Below are 22635 nucleotides of genomic sequence, written 5' to 3' on the forward strand. Positions count from 1 at the left end.
CCTATCATTGACTATAATTTGATTATTTAAAATGGCCTACTACCTGCTTGGTGTGGGCTCACGTTCTCATCTGTAAAATGGGGACGCTACTTGTAGTGAAGTTGTGAGTGTGAGGATCAGGTTAAAAATGTGGCCACACAGGGGTCATCCATTTGACAGTAAGTTTTTCTCGCTCATCATTAGCACTGATTCTGTTACTCAGAACTCAAGTGAAAAGCACCATTAAAAGCAAAGTTTTTATTCTTTGATATATAAAAACAAGAAAAGTTTAATGTCTAGTACAACATGATTTTTTTTTGTTTGTTTCTTTAGAATAAAATGGCAGAAGTAAAGACCTGGGTAGAAAAATACACTCAAGAGGCTTTTCCATGAAGCTCAGAATTCCTAGAATTACCAACAACAGAGCACAGACTTCAGAGTAAGCCTTTTTTTCCTTTAAAATTTTTTTTCACATTTGCATAACAACTTAAAACATAGTAAGAAATATAGCTTTCCTTCTTGGTAACAGATCCAGTTATAAAACAAGATATTTGACAGCCAGTAATAACTTAGTAAAATAACATTTCTTCTGTGATAGTAACAGCATTAGAGTTTTGGTTGTATAATACTTGTCTTTGTAAAAAAAACACTTCTGACTGCTGGGGTGCCAAATAAGCACCCCTCATAGCTCCACGGGGCCTGTAAATTTAGGTGTCTGGACTCACACCCCAGGCCTCAAGGAGGCATCTTTGGTGTTCCCTGTGCTTGGGGACAAAATGGACAGCAACCTTGGCATACAGATACCAACATGATACACATGTGCGGGAGACCACAGCTATGCAATAAAATATATTTTCTGCACAATTAATCTTTTGCAAAAGAAAAATAATCTGCTTTTTTCACTTAATGAATTCAGGAAAAATGAAAACATTGGTATATTTTCCATGCTGTTAGCCTGACATCTGTGAAGTCAGGATAGTTCTGCCGATGACCAGCAGGGGGTACTGGCCCACAGGACAAGCAGCTGCAGAGTGTCCCCAAAGGCAACCTAGAAAAATATTTTTACCTATATTTATATGCAAGCTTTATTTGGTCAAAGTTTAGTTCTCAAAGTATGAGCATAACATTTTCTCATCAGTATTGAAAAATAAAATATACTTCATATAAAATTTAATGGGATCAAACATGAATTACCTTTAAAATTACTAAATATGTAAGTATTGCTAGGAGCTCATGAGGAAGTGGCAATGAATGTAATTTGAGTTAAAATCAGTAAATTCCGTGTGACTTGATTAAAAACAAAGATAACAAAACCTATGCATCTATCTGTGGGCTTCCACAGGCCTGTCTGGGGGTGTATGGTTGGCTTACCCATCATTTCTGCTGGAAACTCAAAACACTGCCCTCAGAGTCAATCACAGGAAAAGACTGTTTGTCTCAGAGTAAATACTGACTTTTGATCACGATGGTGTAGCTGAGCCTTACCTTCTAATCCGGCAGAGCAGCTTCTCCAAATTAAATTCACCCCCAAAGGCTGGTGACAGACCACGTCTGATGATCTCACAGAGCAGCCCACCTTCGGCCCTGCCGTGACCACTCCCTGGGAGTTCTCTGTCCCCAGTGATGCTGGGGACTGCTGCACCCATCTGGCTACTTGAAATATGACTATACAAGCAATGTGAACATTTAAAATTAACCTTCTACAGTCATGTCTCCTATAGGCTTGGTCACATTTGTTCTTAAAAACCAGGCCCTACCTTCCTGCCACACACCTTCATCCCGCCAGCCGGCCAGCGGAATCAGTGCGCGTCGGCCGGAAGCACAGTGACAAGAGCGTGCTGACACCTGTGTTTTTGCATGGGTTAGTCAAACATGAATGACTATTTTAATTTGAAAATACTTCATTTTTTAAAATGAAGCTTTTAAAGATTAAAAATTAAGTATTGTACTTGGTCAGATGCTGTCTACCACTTTACAAAGGTGTGGGGCCTGCATCCGGCCTAGGGCAGAGTGCGTATTCCCTGTATGAAGTCTATAAAAATAGCACTTTTCTATCCATAGTTTGAAATAAAGAGTAGTGTCTTTGGGGAACAGTGAGGGTTAAATAAAAACCATGAAGGGGTGATACAATTAAAAAAAAAATTGGATGAACATTTAAAAAGGAGCTCCCGGTGGCCCATCCAGTCCCTGCGCATGCAGGTGTCCAGGCCTGCAGTGTGACGGTGGCCTGCCTGGAGGCAGCAGCCGCTACAGCGTGACGGCCGGCCCGTGCTCCTCCACTCCGCCGGGTGGCAGCGCCAAGCTGTGCCGGGGGTCGGCGCGCAATGAGCTCAGCAGGCGGCGCACGCTGCTCGGTGTCGGCCCTGCGCCATTGACGCGCACGGGCGCTGGGGGCCCGGGTGGTACGCCCTCCAGCACCAGGTCGGGCTCTTCGTCGCTGTCCGAGTCACCGGGAGCAGGGCGTGCACAGGGCCTGCCCGAGCTGCCCGCCCGCCCGCGCACCACATTGTTGCGCTGGTTGGCGGGCTTGACAGTGACGATGAGGTTGTGGCTATTGGCGATCATCATGTCTGTGACCTGGTCCAGCGTCTTGCCCGCCACCTCGATACCGTTCACCTCTAGCACCTCGTCGTCCACGGCTAGCAGCCCGCTGCTCTCGGCCAGGCCACCAGGCACCATGCGCGAGATGAAGATGCCTGGTACCTTCTCCAGGCCCTGAGGTGCTACGCGCACGCTTGTGCCGTCGCGGATGTAGAAGCCCAATGGCTTCTGGCAGCCATGCCGGTACAACCTCACTCTGCGGTGTGTTTCTGGCACTATGTCCACGTCAATGACTGAGGACACAGGGCGGAAGTCTCGTGGAAGGCCGATGTGCAGGTGAGCACGCCGGCGGGGCCCATCCTCACGCAGTGCCAGCGCTTTCTTCCTCCGTGACAGCGAGCCAGCTGGGCCGCAGTGCTCGGCCTCTTCTGAAACAGCCCAGAGCGGACAGTCAGTGGCTGCCTCACTGCACCCTGTGCCCAGCCCCGGCCCTAACCCTTCCCGTTCCACCCAGGACAGTGAGGCAATGAGTACCGCAATCCAGTTGTGGGTTAGAAGTCCCACACTTGACTAGGACGTTAGTTATCAATTCATTTTGGAAATCTCAACCTGTAGGATGATATACAAGAACAGGAGTATCTCTGAAGCGATTCACTGTGCTCACCCAGTTAGCTGAGCTGGCCCAGCATTCATCAGGCAGTTGTTTGAAGCCAAGTTCAAGTGCAATCACTTCCCTAAAATTAGCACTCTGGAAATCGCCAAACTAACCACAGACATCCATGGAAATGATTAAAAGGTGAAGAGGCAGGAATAAGATACTGCACTAAGTAGTAGATGGAAGGTTTAAAGTGCCTGACTGGATTCTGTAAAGATGGTGGGGTGGGAAGCATGGGGAGCCCTTCCCCACCTGGATGACTGCAGGGCCAGAATCCACCTGATGGACCAGTTTTGGAACTCTGGTCACTGTTGAAAAATTGCAATTGACAGGATAGGAATTCAGCTGTCATTCTGGTCCATTTTGGTCAATTTCATCTATGAGCACAGGTAGCAGCTTCCTGTCCCCACCCCAGCTACATGGAAGGCAGCTGGGCACCTAACCCTGGAGCACACACGTGTGGGAGTCAGGGTGGGAAAACGGACCCTGTCCTCAGATGCTGGGGATGTGTGCTCTTATTGCTGTGTCTGAGCACAGAGTGCAGAGATGGGTGGCCACTGTTTTTGCCCCTTCCCCCCAGCTCAAGTGACTTCCAGGGGACTTAAAGGGCCGACATCCTTCCCCGCTTTACTTCTCCCCTTTTCCCCTCTTGGAAGCCAGACAGTAAAGACTAGGACATTCAAAACAATCACATACACAGGGAAAACCAGAGGGTGACTGAACATGCCCATGGGAAGACTCAGGAAAGATGTAAGAAGACACTAAGCTGACCCATGGGCTGGTCCTGAGCACAGAGACAGCCCACAGCAGGAAAAAGAAGGGCGAACAAAGACTGACAGAAACCAGCAATCCCTGAGAAAGGGGGAGAATGAGACTTCTGGAGTTACATTATTGTATCCAAATGTCCAATGTTAACAAAAACTAAGGAGGCAGTCAACTAAACACAAGAGAAGATAGGAGTGCAGCATATGAGGGACAAAAAAAGCTTCAAGGCATAGAGAAAATAAATAGCACAGTCCCTCCTTTATCAGTTATTACTTTAAATGTAAATAGAGTAAACTCTCCAATCAAAAGATAGAGATTGGCAGAATGGACAATACACATGATTCAACTATATGCTGCCTACATATTGAAATCTCTACACTTGAGATCCAAAGACATAAACAGGTTGAAAGTGAAAGGGTGGAGAAGATATTCCATGCAAATAGAAACCAAAACAGCAGGGGTGGCTATACTAATACCAGACAAAATTTAAAAGTTACATAAGAAAGACATACCATATTAATAGGTCCATACAGCAGGACAGTAATTATAAATATTTATACACCTCATGACAGACCATCAACATATATGAAGCAAGAACTGACAGAACTAAAAGGAGAGACAGTTCTACAATAATGGGTGGAGACATCAATAGCCCTCTCACAATAATGGGTACAAAACCCAGACAGTAGGTAAGAAAGGAAATAGAGATCTTAACACAACCACACAACCAGATCTAGCAGGCAAATACAGAGCACTCTACCCAGCAGTAGCAGCAGCAGCACATGTCTTCTCAAGTGCACATGGGACATTTTCCAGTATAGACCACATGTTAGGCCACAAATTAAGTCTCAACAGATTTAAAAGGTACCATAGAAAGTATCATCTCTGACCACAACAGGATGAAGGTGGAAATCAATAACAAAGAAAACTGGAAATAATTACCAAATTGTTGAAACTAAACACTTTCAAACAACCAGTGGGTCAAAGAAGAAATCACAGGGAAATTAGAAAATACTTAGAGATGAACAAAAATGAAAATGCAACGTACCAAGACTAATGGTATGCAGCAAAGTAGTGCTAAGGGGAAATTTATAGCTATAAGTGTTTGCATTAAAAACCAAGAAAGGTCTCAAATCAACAACCTAACTTTTATGTCTTAAGGAACTAGAAAAACAGGAACAAACTAAGCAGAATGAAGGAAATAATAAATATTAGAGCATACATAAGTAAAATAGAAAATAGGAAAATAGAGAAAAATCAGTGAAACAAAACTTGGTTTTTCAAAAGGATCCAACAAAATTGACAAACCTTTAGCAAGATGGACTAAGAAAAAAGAAAACTCAAATTACTAAGATCAGAAAATAAAGTAGGGATATTATTACCATTTCTACAAGAAAAAAAATTTTTTTAAGAGTGCTGTGAACAGTTGTTCACCATGTAATTGTATAACCTAGATGAAATGGCCAAATTTCTAGAAAAAGTAAACCTACCAAGTTATGAAGAAATGGAGATCTATAAAAAGTAAGGATATTAAATTAATAATCTAAAATGTCCCAGGAAATAAAAGCCCTGGATGGCTTCAATGGTGAATTCTGCCATTTAAAGAATAACTAATACTCATTCTTCTCAAAACTTTTCACACAATTTGAAGAGGAGGGAACACTTCTCAACTTTTTCTGTTAGGCTAGCATAACCCTGATACCAAAGCCAGACGAAGACACTACAAGGAGAGAAAACCATAGACTAATATCCCTTATGAACATTGATACAAAAATCCTCAACAAAATACTAGCAACAGAATTCAGCAGCATATTAAAAGGATTATACACCATGACCAAGTGGGATTTATTCCTGGAATGCAAGGATGGTTCAATACACAAAAGTCAATTGGTGTAATATGCACTATCAACAAAATAAGGCAAAAAAACACATTATCATTTCAGTTGATGCAAAGCATTTGACAAAATTCAACACCCTTTCAATGTAAAAACACTCAACAAAATAGGGATAGAGGGAAAATACCTTCACATAATAAAAGTTATGTATGAAAAATCCACAGCAAGTACAATATGCAGTGGTGAAAGACAGCTTTTCCTCTGAGATCAGGAAGAAGACAAGGATGCCTGTTTTCATCCTTGCTATTCAATATATACTGGAAGTTCTGACCAGAGCAATTAGGCAAGAAATAGAAATAAAAGCCATCCAAATTGTAATGGAAGAAGTAAAATATCTGTTTGAAGATGATATGATCTTATGTGTAGAAAATCCTAAAGTCTCCATAAAAAATGCTTAGATCTAATAAATGACTTCAGTAAAGTAGCAGGACACAATATCAACACACAAAAAAGCAGTTCCATTTCTATACTTGAGCAATGAATGATCTGAAAAAATTACAAAAGAATTCCATTTAAAATAGCATGAAAAATATTTAGGAATTAACCACATTAGTAAAAAATTTGTACAATGAAAACTATAAATGTAGATGAAATAAAGATGTAAATAAATGGAAATACATCCCATGATCATGACTTCAAAGACTTGTTAAAATGTCAAAATTATACTAAATGCTTTATAGATTCAGTGCAATCCCTACATGAACCACCAATGGCTCTTTTTTTTTTTCATAAATAATAAAAATCCTAAAATTCATACTGAATCTCAAGGGACACCAAATAGCCAAAACAATCCTGAAAATGAAGAGTAAAACTGAAAAACACTTCTTGACTTGAATACTATCTACAAAGCTAATAGTAATCAAAACAGTGTTGTACTGGCACAAAGATAGCATATAGACAAATGTAATAGAGTAGAGATCCCAGAAATAAACCCTTGCATATAAAGTCAAGAGGGAAAGAAGAGTTTTCTTAACAAATGCTGAGAAAACTAGATATCCAAGTGTAAAAAAATGAAGTTGGGCCCCACTTAATGCCATGTATAAATATCAACTCAAAATTGATCAAAGACCTAAATGTAAGACCTAAAACTGTAAACTCTTAGATAAAATACAGAAGAAAAGCTTCAGGATATTGGATTTGGCAATGATTTCTTGGGTACAACAAAGGCAACAAAATGAAAAATAGACAAACTAGAATTCATGAAGATTTAAAAAACTTACTCTGTTGGCAAACCACAGAATTGGGGGAAAGTGTTTGCAAATTATGTATCTGCTAGGGATTAATATCCATAATATATACAGAGGTCCAAAAACTCTATAACAAAAACAAAAACCCTTTAAAATTGGGCAAAGTTTGCAAAATTAAAAAATATCAAATCAGTATCATACAGATGAACTAATATGTCGTATATTCATATATCTCCATTAAAAGAATAAAACAGTTTAAGTAATGGCAAAAAAAGAGAGGGTTTGGCAAAGAATTTGAATAGCCATGTCTCCAGAGGAGATATATGGATAGCCATTAAACCCCTGAAAAGATGCTCAACATCACTTATAATCAGGGAAATGTGAAGCTGCAAGGAGATACCATCTTACATCAGTTATGATAGCTACTATATATTTTTTAAAAAAGAAAATAACAAGTGTTGATGAGCATGTGGAGAAGCTTGGAGTCCGTGTGCACTCTTGGTGGAGTGTGAAATGGTGCAGTTACTGGGTATAAACCAGAATGGCTGATCTTCAAATAATTAAAAATAGAATCACCATATGACCCAGCAATTCCACTTCTGGGCATATATCCAGAAGAACTGAAAGCAGGGGCTCAAAGAGATGCTTGCACACCACATTCACAGCAGCACTACTCACGATAGCCCAAATGTGGCAGCAGCCCAAGTGTCCACTGAACAGACGAATGGACAAACAAATGTAGTCCCGTCCATACAATGGAGTATTATTCAGCTTTAAAGAGGAAGGAAATTCTGATGCCTGCTACAGCATGGGGGAGCCCGGAGGACACGAAGCCCAGTGAAATGAGCCCGTCACACAAATACTGGATCATTCAACTTGTATGCAGTGCTTAGAGTCACCACAGTCACTGAGACAGAAAGTGAGGGTGGTGGGGTTGGGCTGAGAGAAGAAAGATGGGAGTCAGTGCTTGACGGGGCAGTTTCAGTTTCACAGGCTGAGAGTCGTGGGGAGGAATGGCGGGAGAGCTGCACAGCAGTGTGAGTGCGCTTGATACCTCGGAACCCTACACTTAAAAATGGTGAAGACGGTACATTTTATGTCATGGGCATTTTAACACAGTAAAAAAAAATTGAAAAATATCCCAGGAATCCTCCTGGGTGACAGCAGTGTGTGTCACCTGGGTGGGCTCAGAGTTGGGGAAGCCAGTGGCCGTTAACTCCTAACCTTCTGCAGTATGAATTTTTATAACAACTGTTTAGGTCTGACCAGGGGGAAGATATATCAGTATTGTAAGTGAAAGAGACAGTGCTGGGAATGGGAGGCCCTGGGGCAACTGGGAGGGGTGTGCACTCTAGCCCTGGCTCCAGGAGCACTTTGTGGGGGGAGGTTGGGGGGGTAGGAGCCTTTGTAATCCAGGACTTACCTACCCATTACCCACTCTGGCCAATTTCAACCTCTATGTCCTCCGTTCCCTGCTAAAGGGGAAAAAGTTGTGCCTGACCATGTGCGGATAGGGGGGAGGGTGGTAAACCCAGCAGGGCCACAGACACTAGGAGCTCTCAGAGACAGGACCCCCTGAACTTCCCACTTGAGTTCATAAAAGTCTTCTGTACATTTCTTCTCTTTCACCTGTAAGCTGGACTCCATTTTTTTTCTAGGTTTCCCTCTTGCTAAACTTGACTGCTACCCTGGACATCACACAATACACACAGAAGACAGTGGCAGAGGTGGGTACTAAGCTAGAACGGGGAATGGCAGGGTTTGGGCCTGGGCTTTGCCCCTGTAATGCCCGAACTTGCAGCTGAGGAACAGCAGCCGGGGTGGTCAACAGGCACAAACCGACACTCTGAGGAGATCCTGTGCTGTCTCCGTGGACCAGAGGGTCAGTGCAGCAAGAGGGACACACGGAGAGTAACACCCCACCCCATCCAGATGTCACAGGAGTGCGGCCCCACCCCAAGAGTATCCTTGGGAGGCAGGAAGGAAGGTCCTGGGCGGTGGTGGGACAACAGAGTCTGGCCACTTGCCTCCTGCTGGGAGGGGTCATAGCTGGACGTCTACCATGTCCTGGTGGTGAGGTGGACACCTTCCAGGTATGAGGAGGGCCCCCTGCCACGGGTAGTCACACACAGTGAGAGGACAGACCATACCACTACTGATCACTGGAAGCATGAGATGCCATTTGCCTCAGATGATGAGGACTCCAGGCAGATAGATGGAAGAACCCGATGACACAAGTCAGCAAGAGCCAGAGTGGAACTGTAGAACCAAGTAAAGGGCAGAAATCCTTGAAAGAGTTGAAAGAATAAACAGACAAATCCACAATTATAGTCAGAGACTCCCTCTGCCCACCCAACAATTGACAGAACAAGTTTGCAGAAAATCAGTAAATCAGAAAAACTCCACAGTGTGGTCAATCAATGGGGCCCAGTGGGTATTTCCAGTACAGCCAACTGTGGACATATCCAAATGTCATGGAATGCATGCCAAGGTAGGCCAGATCCAGGGCATGCAACAGGCCTCAACACTCTTAAAAATGCAACTCATGCTGTGTGTCCTCTGACAGCATGTTTCTGAATCATGAGATCGAATCAGAAATCAATATCAGAGAGACCACAGAAAAATCTCCAAACAGTTGGACAATAATCAGCACATTCCAGATGATTATGGGTTAAGGAGGAAATCTCTCAGGGAGAAAAGCCACGACCTGAGAGAACACTGAATCCCCACCCAGTCTGGGTGCTTGCTGCTGCCAGATGGAGGGCCTCACCAACTATGCATCCCGAAAGAGGAGAGTCTCACCAGCAATCTGGATCCGGACTTCAAAAACCTGGAAAAGACGTGAAACAAACCCAAGAGAGCAGAGGAAGGGAAAAATAAAGATAAGGGATTCAATGAAAGTGAGAACAGAACAACAGGAAACCGGTGACCCTAAGAGCTGGGACCGGCAGGGAGCTCTGGGCCCCTGGCCATTGCATCCCTGTGCAGGCCTGGGGGCCTGCCATCTCCTCAGTTCTGCTGGGGCCTCTGCTCCCTGCCTGCCTCTTTTGTGATGCTGTCGTGAGTCCTTGTTAGGCCAAGTCTGAGCTCCTGCCAGCATGCGTGCCCCCGCCCTGGACCCAGAGCCTCTGGGCTTCAAGAGCCTCTCTCTGTGGTTTGGTCTCCTCGTCCTAGAGCTTTCACGTGACACCACAAATGTTTTTGTTCAAAACACTACCAATTCCATCTGGAAAGCGTATCAGCATGGATGTGGCAGTTTCTGAGTTCCTTATCTGATTTTTTTTTTGTACACAATTTTCATTTTGACACTTTTCCTTGAACAACATACCACATTATACATTGTAGTTTTTCGACGTTGATCGTTAATCTATTTTAAGTAATAAAATGTTCTAGCTGTACCAGATAAATATTTGAAATTGAATGTTGCTAGTAATTATCACCCTGAATGCACATCCTGCCCCCTGTTAGGATGTGGCTCCTGTGTCTGAGTGGTTTTGCAGGGGCCATACGCTCACCCTAGCTAGTGTCACATCCAGAGTAAGCATGCTGAGCTGCGGGGTCTGGTCTTCCTGGACCCTAACACAGAGTACAGAGTGTGTGGGAGCCTTGTTACCTGACACAACACAGAGTGTAACCCCAGCCAACTTTTCATTTCCATAAGTGCTTTGTATAGATGGTGTTGAATTGCTAACCTCTAGGAAGCTGCCAGAAAACATTATCATTTATCATTTCCACTGATTTCCTGAGTGACAAAGCTACCATTTTGTCACCATCTGGACCCGTAAACAAGCTGTGACTCTTCTGCTTGTGTTTTTCCTTCTAAAATGAGAGCAGGCTCACCAGCAGTGCCCCCTCAGCACAGCCCAGCCCCCCAAGGCCCGATGGCCAGGTCGTGAAGACTGCCAGTCGTGAGCTACCATGATCCTCCCACGAGCGGTGCCTGCCCTAGACAGACCCAGGGTGCAGGGTGTCCCATATCCTGGGAAATCCCACTTCATTTTGCCAAGGACGCCACCCTGGAGGGGACACCTGTGTGGGAAAGCTGCTAGTCCAACCTGCCCCCAGCCTGTGGGGCATCCGGACTTCTCATGGTGGTGGAAAATTCTGGAATTAGATTTTTTTTGAGAAGAGTTGGAGCTGGTAGGAAGGCCAGATAAAATACTACTGTCTTTTGGGTTGTAACTGGAACTGGAGTGTTCGGTGGAAGATGAAAAAGTAGTTTGGGGAAAAGAGATTATCCAATTTGTTACCAATTGTTCTCGCTATTTACATACAGAAATATTAACTATTTCTCATTTTTAACAGTTAGAAAGTTGCTAAAAAAAAACAAGCCCTTACTTTCAAATAATACTTACAAATGTTTTTGTTAAAAAAACACTACTAATTACATCTAGAAGGTGTATCAGCACAGATGTGGCAGTGTCTGAGTTGATTAACTATCTTATTTTTTTTTGTAGGCAATTTTGATTTTGAAAGTTTTCCTTGAACATTATACACTGTAATTTTTCAATATTAAGATTGCTAATCTATTTTAACTAATGAAATATTCTAGGTGTACCAGGTACATACCTGAAAATGAATGTTGGTAGTGATTATCACACTGAACATATATCCCCCCCCTCTGTTAAAATCTGAAGCTTCAGCCACTAATCACAACCCACTCAGGGCATGGCCCAGGACCACCCTTCCACTGTGAGATTAATCCGTCACCAGATAAGAAAACACTCAACTGCTTGGTGGTACCTTATTATTTAAAGACAAAACAATATTTCCATTTTCTGAAAAGTACCCTTAGTAGTGATCGCCAGACAAGTGGGGAAGAAACTGCACATTTCAGCCCTTTCTTGCTGCTTTCAGCTAAGGACCACTTGCCAGGACGTGGGTGCCACAGCAGTGTGTCCCGGCTGCGCCATGGCCAGATGGGGTCCTTGGGATGTGCTCCCCTGGCATCTCGTCTACCCTTCCGCACCCCTCATCACCTGTGTGGCCAAGCCTGGGGCTGACTGAGCCCCTACTCTGGCCACCGTGAATGTGCACACTGGAGCCCAGTACACCAGGGCCCCTGACATCTGGTGGTTATCACTCTGGCTAAAGCTTACCACCCAGTGCTGACCCTCATCCTGTGGGTCCAGCCAGTGTATGAAATGGGGCCTCCGGGGGGGTTTTAGTAAATCCAAAGTACAGTTGGAGGCTTGTCAGTCTTCAGTCCGACCCTGTCAGTCAAACAAAGAGACCAGCTACCGTCTGGGAGCAACCTTCTGTGGCCCCTGCCCAGGAGTCCTGAGGACCATGGAAAGATGGGCCAGGGAGGCACCAGCAGGAGGCCCTGCACAGGACGAGGTGGAGAACCTGCTCCTGTCCTCACCAGTGCAAGCCGTGCCCTGGGAGGAAGGCATCTCAGACCCCTGAAACCATGTTTGTATCAGACAGGGACCCCAGAGAAAGTGTACCAGTAGGTGTGTGTGTGTGTACAGATACAGATAGATTCACTGTATCAGGGAGGCAGAGAAATCCCAAGACCTGCCATCTGCCAGCTGGAAACCCAGAAGATCCTGTGGTAAACCAGGAGGATCTGGCTGGAGGGCAAGAAGAGGTGGCTGTCCAGCAGAGGACCCGCCTTCTGCCTTTTCCAGTTCAGGCTGCAGTGGGTACTGAGGCCTCAGCCGCGGAGGGTGGGCCTCTTCACTCAAGCTGCTGATCCGAATGCAATCTCTTCCATAAACGCCCTCAAGATATGCCCAGGACAGATGCTCAGGCTGACCTAAAGTCATCCTGCTGGTCAGTACTAGTACCTGACCGGCGCTGAGTATGCTCAGGGGATTTTGAGGGCTGGCTCTGTGGGTGGAGTGACCCAGTGCTGCTTGCACCCCAGGGTTTGTGGTGGCAGCTTCTGATCCTGTGTGGATGCAGCCTGAGAGCCAGGCAGTGGACAGCTGTTTCATGGACTGACTCAAGTAACCAGGGGCTGGTGAGCTGTGGAGCACCTCCCAGTCTAGCAAATGTGTTTCAAGTGAGGTGAAGGTGCCTTGAGCACAGGTCAGCAAGCGGGAGGCTCTGAGGTGGACACGTGGGAGTGAGCGTGTGGTTCCAGGTCTTTCCAACCCCTTGAAGGAGCCAGGAGGGCCTTGGGCTTCACCTGAGTCTCTTTCCTAACACCCAGGGGCCCACTTCAAATCTCTTCCCCCTTCTCAAAGACCTGTGGCAAAGGTATGAAAGCACGGCTCCCCCAGGGCCAGGCAGGCAGGTTTCAGGACAGACCCGGAAGGATGAGTCCAGGTGGTCATGAGCCGCGGACACCGACGACCCATTTCACTGTCATGGTTCACACGGGCTCTATGCAAACATTCCCAACTAGATGAAAAACAGAATTTATTCTGAAGAATGTCCCATTCCTAAGATTCTGATTTTGGCTCCTAAAATACCTTTTTACAAGAGCAAATACCTTTTTTACTTCTTTACAAAGTGATGTTAAATCTTTTATTTTCCACTAAGTAAACAATAAGGAAGAGCCACATTTTTCAGGTAGATGTCCACCCTCCTCTTCCCCATCCTGTTACACATTTTCACTCAAATTAAATTACATGTTTTCTCAACTTGTACTTCCAGATATCCACCACAGGAGAGATACAAGTCGGCCTCCTTGTTGACAAGCCAGCATGGAGGTGGGTCATGAGCTTTCCTTCTTCCTGCCTCCCTCCCTCCCTCTGCTGAGACACTGGAAACTGGGCAGAGGCAGGTTCTGCCAGCTTCCCCGCACTGCCTCCTACTTGGGAAGGCTGATCAGAGTAAGGAAACCCATGTCAGGCACTTATGTGCTCACACACACACATGACACAAGAGGGCTCCTTTGTATGAAAAGGCTTTTTGGAATCATTAGTGTGAAAACCTATAAAGTCACAGCTTTGTGGGGCGGGCTGACTGGCTGCAAATGCAGTCTGTCGGGCTTGCCATGTCACAGTGGGAGCCACCAGACAGGTGGAGGAGGCTGAGTGCAACATGCCGGGGCCCGCGGGCTGGGAGGCGCTGATCCAGCCTCCTAGGCCCCCAGCCAAGCTGGAGCAGGCCAGTCAACTCAGGGCGAAGTTTTCTGTATTCATCCAGGTGGTGAAGAATTATCCTTGACTGGGGTTCCCAATGGAAAGTCAGAAGTATTTTCATTTTAACTGCAGACAAGGAGAGCATTTATGCTTGCAGCTCCTGTCACAGGGCAAGTAAGAGCCATTTACAGCAGGTGCCCTTCTGCCCACCATTTGGTCCCAGAATAGCTGACCTAGGAAGGCACAGCACACACAGAACTTCTGTGTCTCCCAGGCCCAGGGCGAATGGGAGGCAGGTAGGGCAGGTTTATTGTCAGACCTCAGGACAGAGGGGAAGGTGGGTCAGACCTGGTGGTGTAGGGGGGCCTTACTCAAAGTGCCTCTGGGTGCTGCTGGGTTAGGGACAGACCCTTGGGCCCCAGGGGGATTTGTGCCAGGCAGTTTTGGGGGGCATCCTGGGAAGGGCTGCAGGGAGGCCCTTGGGGAGACTGGGGCTAGCGGGTGGCAGGCAGAGTACGGCAGGGAGGGGCTGCTGGGGGGCGGGCAGCAGTCCCCAAGAGACATGAGAGCAAGACGAAAAGGGAAGGTTCCAGAGAGGAGGGCTGGGTGGGCCCTGAGGACAGAAAGGGTTTCAGGAGGTGGGAATGCGGGGGACAGGTGCTGGGCAGAGGGACGGGAAGCTCCCAGCCCTGCATGCCATGCCCCACCTTGGCACCTGCACGGGCAGGTGGCATTACAGGCTCTGTTCAGGACATGGGCTCTGACACTTACCACAGATGACACACATGTCTCAGGGAGCTGAATGTAATTGCTGAATGTATGAATGGCACTTCTCAGGTCCACTGGGAAGAGTTTCAGGAAGGAAGGAGCCCGATATGGCCAGGAGGTCGTGGGGCTGTGGGCAACCAGACTGTGGGGCACCAGCCCACCTCTGCTCAAGGGCTCCATTTCTATTTTATGTGAATTTTGGGACAGGCACTTGGAAATCCACTCTGGAAAATGGACAAAGTTGCATAAAAGTAACCTTAAATAATTGAATTAGAAACTTTTAGATTTAGAAAATGCAGAATCATGTAGGATATCCATGGTTATTTCCCGTGTTATAAATATGTTAACTTTTATATGTATACTATTTGCTTTCAAGCAAGTTACTTTTCAATAATTCACTATAAGCTTGATATTAAGTTTAAAAATTCATTTAAAATATTTTTTAAATCTAGAAAACCAGTAAAAATGCTTAAAAAAATCTCGAAATCTCAGAGTTCATAAAAATTAGCAACTCTTCCTGCTAAACCTGAAACCCTCTGTGAAGAATAGGAAAGAACGCCTTAAAATATAAAAAGCAAAAAAAAAGTCATCTGGTACATATACAAAACAATTTATTCCCTTAGTATCTGTAAACATCGTATTTGGGCGTATCAGCAAACTGATCCCAAAGCCGATACACGAAGGCAGAAGACCCAGAATAGGCACCTCAGTATCGAAGAAGAAGAACAAGGTCGGAGGACTGACACTACGCAGCCACGTGGCCCACGGTAAAGCCGCAGTAACAAGACAGTGTGGGGCTGGGGAAAGAACAGAGAAATAGAGCCACAGAACAAATAGCCCAGACGCAGAGACACAAGAGGACGGGCAGCTGGTCACTGACAAAGGTGCAGGGGCAAAACTACGAGCAGAGACTGTCTCTTCCACAAGCAGTGCTGGACAAAGTGGGCGTCCGCCTGCGGACAGGTTAATCTGGATGCAGACCTTACACCTTTCACCAAAATTAACTCAAAATGGTCCACAGGCCTACATGTAAACACAAAACCATAGAATTCTAAAAGACAACATGGGGGAAAACCTAGGTGACCCTGGATTGGTGACAAGTTTTCAGATACAATACCAAAAGCATGATCCATGGAAGGAAAATGGATAAATGGACTTTATTAATTTAAAAATGTCTATGAAAGACATGGTTAAGAGAATGGGGGAAAAAGACAAGCCAGACTGGGGGAAATATTTGCAAAATCTCGTAAGGAGTAGCTCACCTGATCAGTGAATGTGGTGAGGTGCTTTGCTGAGAGGAGTTGATCCCTCAAGCACACAGATGGCAAAGCCACGGTCACTACTTACAAGTCCATTCTGAATGGCCAATTATATCCTCAGAGGGTGGTTTGATTTTTAATGCTTTAGGAAGAAGTGATTTTAAAGCTAATTTTATTAACAGCAAAGAAACTTTGACTGTCTTTCCTGTCTAGCTAAACCTGGAGCCAAAGTCACCAGAATGTCACACCACCCTGAGGTGGAATCATTCCAGGCATGTCACCAAAGACCCTGGGTCACAGTGGGATGTGCACATGTGTGCACACGCACACAAACCTTGGCTGATGCCCTCAGTCACACCTGCAATCAAGTTAATAAGCATTTCATCTATAGTGGCTGCTCCTTTCACTGTTGTAAAGGATAAAATTGTACCTTCAGTCCCTAAAATCTGCTTCATGATCAATATCTCTTCATCTTTTCTGGTCTTCAGAACCATCTTAAGAAATGAAGAAGGAATTCCAGCTGGGTGTCCTCCCAGCTGGGTGTCCTGGCTGACCAGCTCTGGACACAGGGACACAGGATATCCTGCATTCAACCTGGCTCTGCCCCTGAGGCAGGGAAGTAACACACAGGTTTGGCACTTGGGAGCCTTCCCAGAGAGAACCCAGGTTGGAGCACTGGGCAAGCCTTTGCCCCAAACAGGTCACAGAGAGAACTGTGAACCCTGGGCCTGGTGTCCAGCTTCCATAAGGGGGACGCCCCATGCCCTTGGCAGCCCTCAGAGCAGTTCCTCGCAGGGAGTGACTGGGGGGTGGCTGGCCAGGTGCTCAGGGCTGGGCGGGAACAGGTGGACCCCCAGCCTTTCCCTTTGGTGTTCAGCAACCAGGGTCCCTGGTGCCACAGCTCCTCCGCCTCCTGCACACCTACAGCCAGGGGCCACAGAAAACGGGAAGCTCCCACTCATACAATGCCCCAGTGTGCCCACACCGCCTGAGGTTTGCAAATATTTAATCCTCCCAAACCAAAGTGTAACAGATAAGGAAGCAGGCGGTAGAGACGAACTGACGGGCTGTGGCCATGTGGCTGGTGAGCTGAGGAGCACGTGTGAGCACCTCCACATCTAGGACTGCCGATGAGGAGTCTCTCAGGGAGCTGGACTGGAAACAGCTCAAATCTGGGTGCTGATCTCAGACAATGAGCTTAACTAAAAGTACTCAGAGCCACAGGTGAAGGGCCTGGACTCCGCCTACCCTCTCGTTTCATAGGATTTCTGCCCTTCCCCAGCCTGCACCATCCTGCAATCAGACTGTTGTACTTCGTATTGCCATCCACACTCAGGCACCACTGAGGGCTGGGGTGTGTGTGCTACCGAGGCCCTCCTGGTGGGCCCTGGGGCATCCAAGGAATGGAACTAGTGTCCCTCCCAACTGGAGCGCTTTCTGACACTGAGACACGAAGGGCAGAGGTGCCGGCGGTTCTGAGGGTCTGAGCAGCACCTCTGATGCCCAAACGGGGGCAGTTAGGAAGCTGCCTGGCTCTGCTCTGCTGCTGAGGTCTGCTCATGGCAGCCTCGCAGTTAACGACAGAAAGACTGCCGGCCTCACGCCACCAAGCCGCGCTGATTTACACTGGGCTCCTGAATACGGGGTGACTTGAGATGCTCAGCAGAATCAAGGGAAGAAGAGCATCAAGTCAGAGAGAAGTCATCGCTTACTGGCCCTGCCTCCTCCCAGATGCTGCTGAACGCCCCAGGGTCACTGTCGCCTCCAGGAGGAGCAGGGTGGCCACGTGTCCGCCCTGCAGCCCTGGCTGCACAGCAGGGCTGTGATTCAGCCTGTATTTACAGGACACTACAGTGGCTCCAGAGAGGACAACTGTAATTGAAACAGACGAAAATAGCTGTTGGCAGAAAACTCCACACTTAGAGCAGCCCTTGTTCAGCAGTTCTCACGGCTGGCGTCCAGCACCCTTGGCTTGGCCTGCACCCCAGACCGACCAGCCTCTTTCCTACCAAAGGAGACAGCAGAAGCCCCACACAGAGGCCTGGGAGTGTCAGCCAGGCCTGCACCACTGCCTGGCGCAGCCGAGGTCCTGGCGGTCTCTGCGCCTCATGCAAACGAAGCCTCCTGGCGCCTGTCAGCTGCCCTGGCGTGGCAGTAGGCCTCTCTCAGTGGAGGGCCGATGTCCTGCTCCCCCAAGCTGACCAGACATGACTTCAGTTGTCGCCCATCACTGCACTGACAAACTGAATGCCAACCCTGGGAGAAGCCCACTGGGGGCCATCCCTACCCAGCATGACCACAGAACAGCACCCTGCCCAGGGCTTTCACCCACAGTTGTGGCTTGTGGGAGTGCGTCCCTCACGGGGTCCTGCTCTGCTGGAGAGAAGGGCAAAGTGCCAAGAAGAATTCACCTAGTGCGAAGAGGCAGGACAGAGGCTCAGTGCCAAATGGAACGCTTCAAGGAGATGTTTTAAACAGCTGGATAGAGATGTCACATGGCATGCGATTTACCTGCCATAGCAGCCCCTTGTCACTGTGTGCAGTCCTGCAGTCTTGGTGCATTCACAGAGCCATGACACATCACTGCTGCTGCCCAATTCCAGAAGATTCACATCACCTGGCCCGTTTACAGTCACTCCTCCCCATCCCAAGCCAAGGGTGCAACTTTTGCTAGTTAATTCATGCAAATACAAGCAAATGTGAACACAGATTCTTATTCTGTCCCATTGTCACAGAGGGTAGTGCATTATATGCACCATTTTGCACCCTGTGTTTCCTACCTAATATCTATTGACGACCCTGGATTTTGAGAGTGGAACAAGTCATCTTCCTGCCATTTCTGAGAAGCTGCCTGGCACACCAACAATCTGGGACGGGGGCCCTGACGCAACCTCTGTGGGGCTGAGTCAGGCATGCATCTGTCTCCTGTCCAGATTCTGTCACCAAGGAATTCCTGTCCGAGGACCTGTCCTCAGGTTTCACCCCCAGGCAAGCAGAAACTAACCCGTGGGCAGCTCTTGTGCAAGTGCCCAACATTCTCCTGCTGACCACTCAGGGTGGCTGCCATGCATCTCTCATCCACAACCCCAGCCGAGGGAGGAGACAGAACCAGGGCCCAGGCAGACTGGGTCAGAACCTGATGGCTGTGTGGCCCTGAGACGCTGGATAGCTGCTCAGGGACTCAGTTTTGCCCTTCGTAAAAGGGACAGGCCTCCTCCCAGAGCAGCTGTGGGATGAGGCTCCATGGACTTAAGGAGGGGCAGGTAGGAGGGCGTCTGCAGGTGGGAGGTCCCCTTATGAAGTCTGCGGGTGAGGATGCCCACTCCTCCACAACAGCTCTGCAGCCCTTGGACTCTAATCCATACAGCAAAGTCACCATCCTCATACAGGGAGGAGGCTCATTTTGTTTACAAATATGACAGCAAACCCTGCTTCCGCATGAAACACACAGTCCTTAGGCTTGCTTCCCTGGCTGCCCTGGGAACACCTGTGTCACCAGGTGGGCCCTGGCACAGCACCTGCAGAACAACCAGTGTAGTACCAGGTGGATGGGGATTCACAAAGTAACCGAAGGTGAAGAGGACATTTTAATCTCAGAAGCACCTGGCAATCGGCAGGAACTCCCCAGGAACTCTGGGAGGGTCCAGAACTCGCAGGTCCATTGTCTTCTCACGCCCACTGGCCACTCCCTATGACCACAGAGCAGCCCCCCAGCGCCAAGACCAGCAGGGCAGGAGGGAGGATGAGGAAGAAATGGGCAGCACAGAGCTGTGGCAAGGAGGGTCACCAGCCCCAAAGCTCCCTATTTCCCTGCTATGGTCCCAGGTTCTCTGCTGACAGGGAGGGAGCTGTGGAAGCGGCTGTCCGTGGCCCCCTCACCTGTGTCCGGGCAGTGGAGAGTGGTGTCTGTGGCAAGCTGCTGCACTGGCAGGGGAGGCCTGGGTGCTGCCAGGGGTCTCCCACCCCCAACACGTGAACACACACAGTGGCTGGTATCACAAGAGGCCATGTGCTTCCCAGCCTGGCCTCACCACTGTTCAGAGAGGCCCTGAGTCCGTGGGGGACAACCTTAGGGCAACTGACACCTCCGATGCCCTGACCTGTGCTGAGGAGCTGGCAGGGGCTTCTTTCCGGGGACATTTAACTTAGGGTCCCCACATGCAAGCTAAGGTCTGTGACACTTGGTTGCCGCCGACATCCTCTGTCCAGGCATGTTCACTGCCCAGGAACCACGTTTGTGCATCCAGACAGATGAGGGTCAGCCCTGGATATGATGCCCCAACAGCGAGTGACAGTTATTTCCCTCACCCTTTGATTTGAAATTTCTAACAAGATCATAGACCTCTATCAGCTATAAATGCACCCCATGACCATTTTATAGGAATTTATGCTTACAGGTACAAAGCTACTTTTTGGAGTTTGACTTTAACTCACAATGACACATAATGTTTTGATGGGCCCAGTTTCAGCTGGGAAGATGAAAAAGTTCACTACATTGATGGTAGTTGTACAACGTTGTGAATGTGCTTAATCATACTGAACCATCCACTTAAAAATGGTCACAGTGGTTTTATTATTTTACTTTAATTAAAAAATTAACCTTCATTATACATTAGCATGTATTGTGCTAGTCTCCTCCTTGACAGCTGAACAAGGGTCAGCACTCCTGCCCCTGCCCTTCCCCACTCTGCCCCAGCAGGAGGCTGCGGTGTGTGGCCGGGCAGGACCAAGGGCCTGTTGTATTCTGCATCCATGCCCCCCTCCAACAGCTCAGGAGTAAACAAGTTCAGATCCAGCTGTCAGCCTCATCCTAATCCTGTCGCATTTGTTAAGTGCTACAAAATTGTTAGACTTGTGAGAACTGGGGTACCAGAGGAGTGTGCTGACTCATTTTCCCACAGGAGGGGATGGAAAGTACAGAGATACAGGGGAAAACAGGAAGACAAACCACTGTGAAAGAGGAAATCCAAATCTGGCTTATGTTTCTGGAAAAGAAAAAAGTTCACGGTGGAAATTTTTCTATCTCTGGACTCCACACTGGCACAGGTGACTCACTGGTGCAGTGAGCTGCGGCACTCCAGCACACCCCAAACTCACAGCGTCCTAAGGAAGGGTCTTCTTCCGTGGTAGAATGACATTGTCTTAATCACCTGCTCTGTCCCCATGACTGTCCTCCGGAATGAGAAGCCCTTTAAAACAGAAGTGGCCACACGGAGTTGTGCACCGTGCTGCAGGAGAGCAACCACAAGCATTGCTGTGGGGTTTCCTTCCATGGAGCTGCACCTGAGGTCCAGCCAATTGTGGGTCACTGGGCCACCAGATCAATTGCAGTTCTGGTTCCAGATCAGTTCCAATGAACTAAGGCTAGTTAATTGGCTCTGAGCTCTAGCCACATAGCACATTCCCTACAGAGAAATGCATGGATCTCACTGCCTCAGCGCCCCCTCTCAAGGTGCCACATGAGCCCTTACCAGTGGGTGTTGTGAATAAATCTCAAGCAGCCGTTGCCAAGAACTGTTTCCGGAATGTTTGGCCTTTCCTGAAGTTTTAGTTCACCATGTGCAAAAGGAGAATAATTATACACTTGATTTGTCATGACCGCACATGATAATCAGAAAAGTCCTTGGTCAGCAGTAACATGAAGCCAATGTGATTTCTGTAGGTAGGAGGTATCTGTGTGTTCTGAGGCAGTGGTTCACAAGCCTCTGTTCCTCCGTCCCTGGAGAAGCTAACAGACCCACCCCAGGTCTAGTTCTGTGCGCTGTGGTGGGCTTCAGGATCAGCAGCAAGCCCCTCCCCTCCCCCTGCTCTGGTGAGGGAGGTTCCCAGCCACGGGACTTATTTCTAAGGAACTAAGGGATGTTAAGTAGAAACGAGAAGCCTATACCTAAGTTGGGGGATGATACAAACAGACACAAACAAAATATGAGGTGTGGGCCTGAGGACCCTCAATGTGCATGATTAGGTGGGCTGGGGCCACTGGGGGCCCTGAGCTGGCAGGGGTCAGACTGTCAGCTGCTCTAGAACAAGATATCTGAGCAGGAGAAGTGGGTAAGAGGTAGGAACCCAGTGTGGCTCCATGTTAAGTTCCACAGGCTGTCCAGTGGGGCCAAAGAAACACAGAGAAGGGGTAAGGCAGGCATGACGTGGAGAGATGGTCAGCGGCGCTGGAAGACAGGCCGGAGATTGGGAGGTAAAGGAGGAAGAAAAGTAGGAATGGAACAAAGAAGCAGACATCTCCAGAGCCCGAGTCTAAGGGCCTCGGATTCAGGTGGGACCGAGGTAGCTTCAGACAGGGCTTTGGAAACTGTTTTTCTACAACAGAGCATCTCCTGCCTCTCTAGCTGCCTGTTGGGGATTATCCCCTTCTGTTCTCAGGCGAGTCCTGCTGAGTTCAGATCAGAGATGAAGGACAGGCTTTGGGTGAGCCCGCCTGGATTTCTGTCCACTCTGTCTGCACACCTGTCCTCTTGAATGAGAAGCCCCTTTAAACAGAAATGGCCACATGGAGCTGTGGAACCTGTCACCAAGAGCATCATGAAGGTCTCT

The 22635-nt window shown here is 47.7% G+C and overlaps 2 protein-coding genes across 11 annotated transcripts in view; one reads left to right on the forward strand and one right to left on the reverse strand.

Annotated features, from left to right (window-relative positions):
• LOC118911688 (uncharacterized) overlaps positions 1 to 22635 on the forward strand; it is a 53427-nt gene that overhangs the window by 10297 nt on the left and 20495 nt on the right. For 3 of the 10 annotated variants that reach the window (XR_008998394.1, XR_005024549.2, XR_005024545.2), the window contains exons 2-4: positions 313 to 418; positions 8681 to 8749; positions 13629 to 13684. Coding sequence is in view for 3 of the 10 variants with exons in the window: in XM_036883995.2 (XP_036739890.2) it covers positions 13679 to 13684; positions 16300 to 17208 (915 nt within the window). In the remaining 7 variants the exon portion in view is untranslated. Of the gene's footprint in view, positions 1 to 312; positions 419 to 8680; positions 8750 to 13628; positions 13685 to 16299; positions 21658 to 22635 lie in introns of those variants that run through there. The other 7 variants (XR_008998395.1, XR_005024550.2, XR_005024546.2 and 4 more) reach the window with 5 other exon arrangements.
• Positions 218 to 22635, reverse strand: part of PARD6G (par-6 family cell polarity regulator gamma) — a 59554-nt gene continuing 37136 nt past the window's right edge. Inside the window, exon 3 of the mRNA XM_036883994.2 lies at positions 218 to 2948. Within this exon, the coding sequence (XP_036739889.2) occupies positions 2227 to 2948 (722 nt within the window). The 3' untranslated portion in view covers positions 218 to 2226. The remainder of the gene's footprint in view (positions 2949 to 22635) is intronic.

Source organism: Manis pentadactyla, chromosome 6 (assembly GCF_030020395.1).
Source record: "Manis pentadactyla isolate mManPen7 chromosome 6, mManPen7.hap1, whole genome shotgun sequence".
In the NCBI taxonomy this organism is placed as follows: Eukaryota; Metazoa; Chordata; class Mammalia; order Pholidota; family Manidae; genus Manis; species Manis pentadactyla.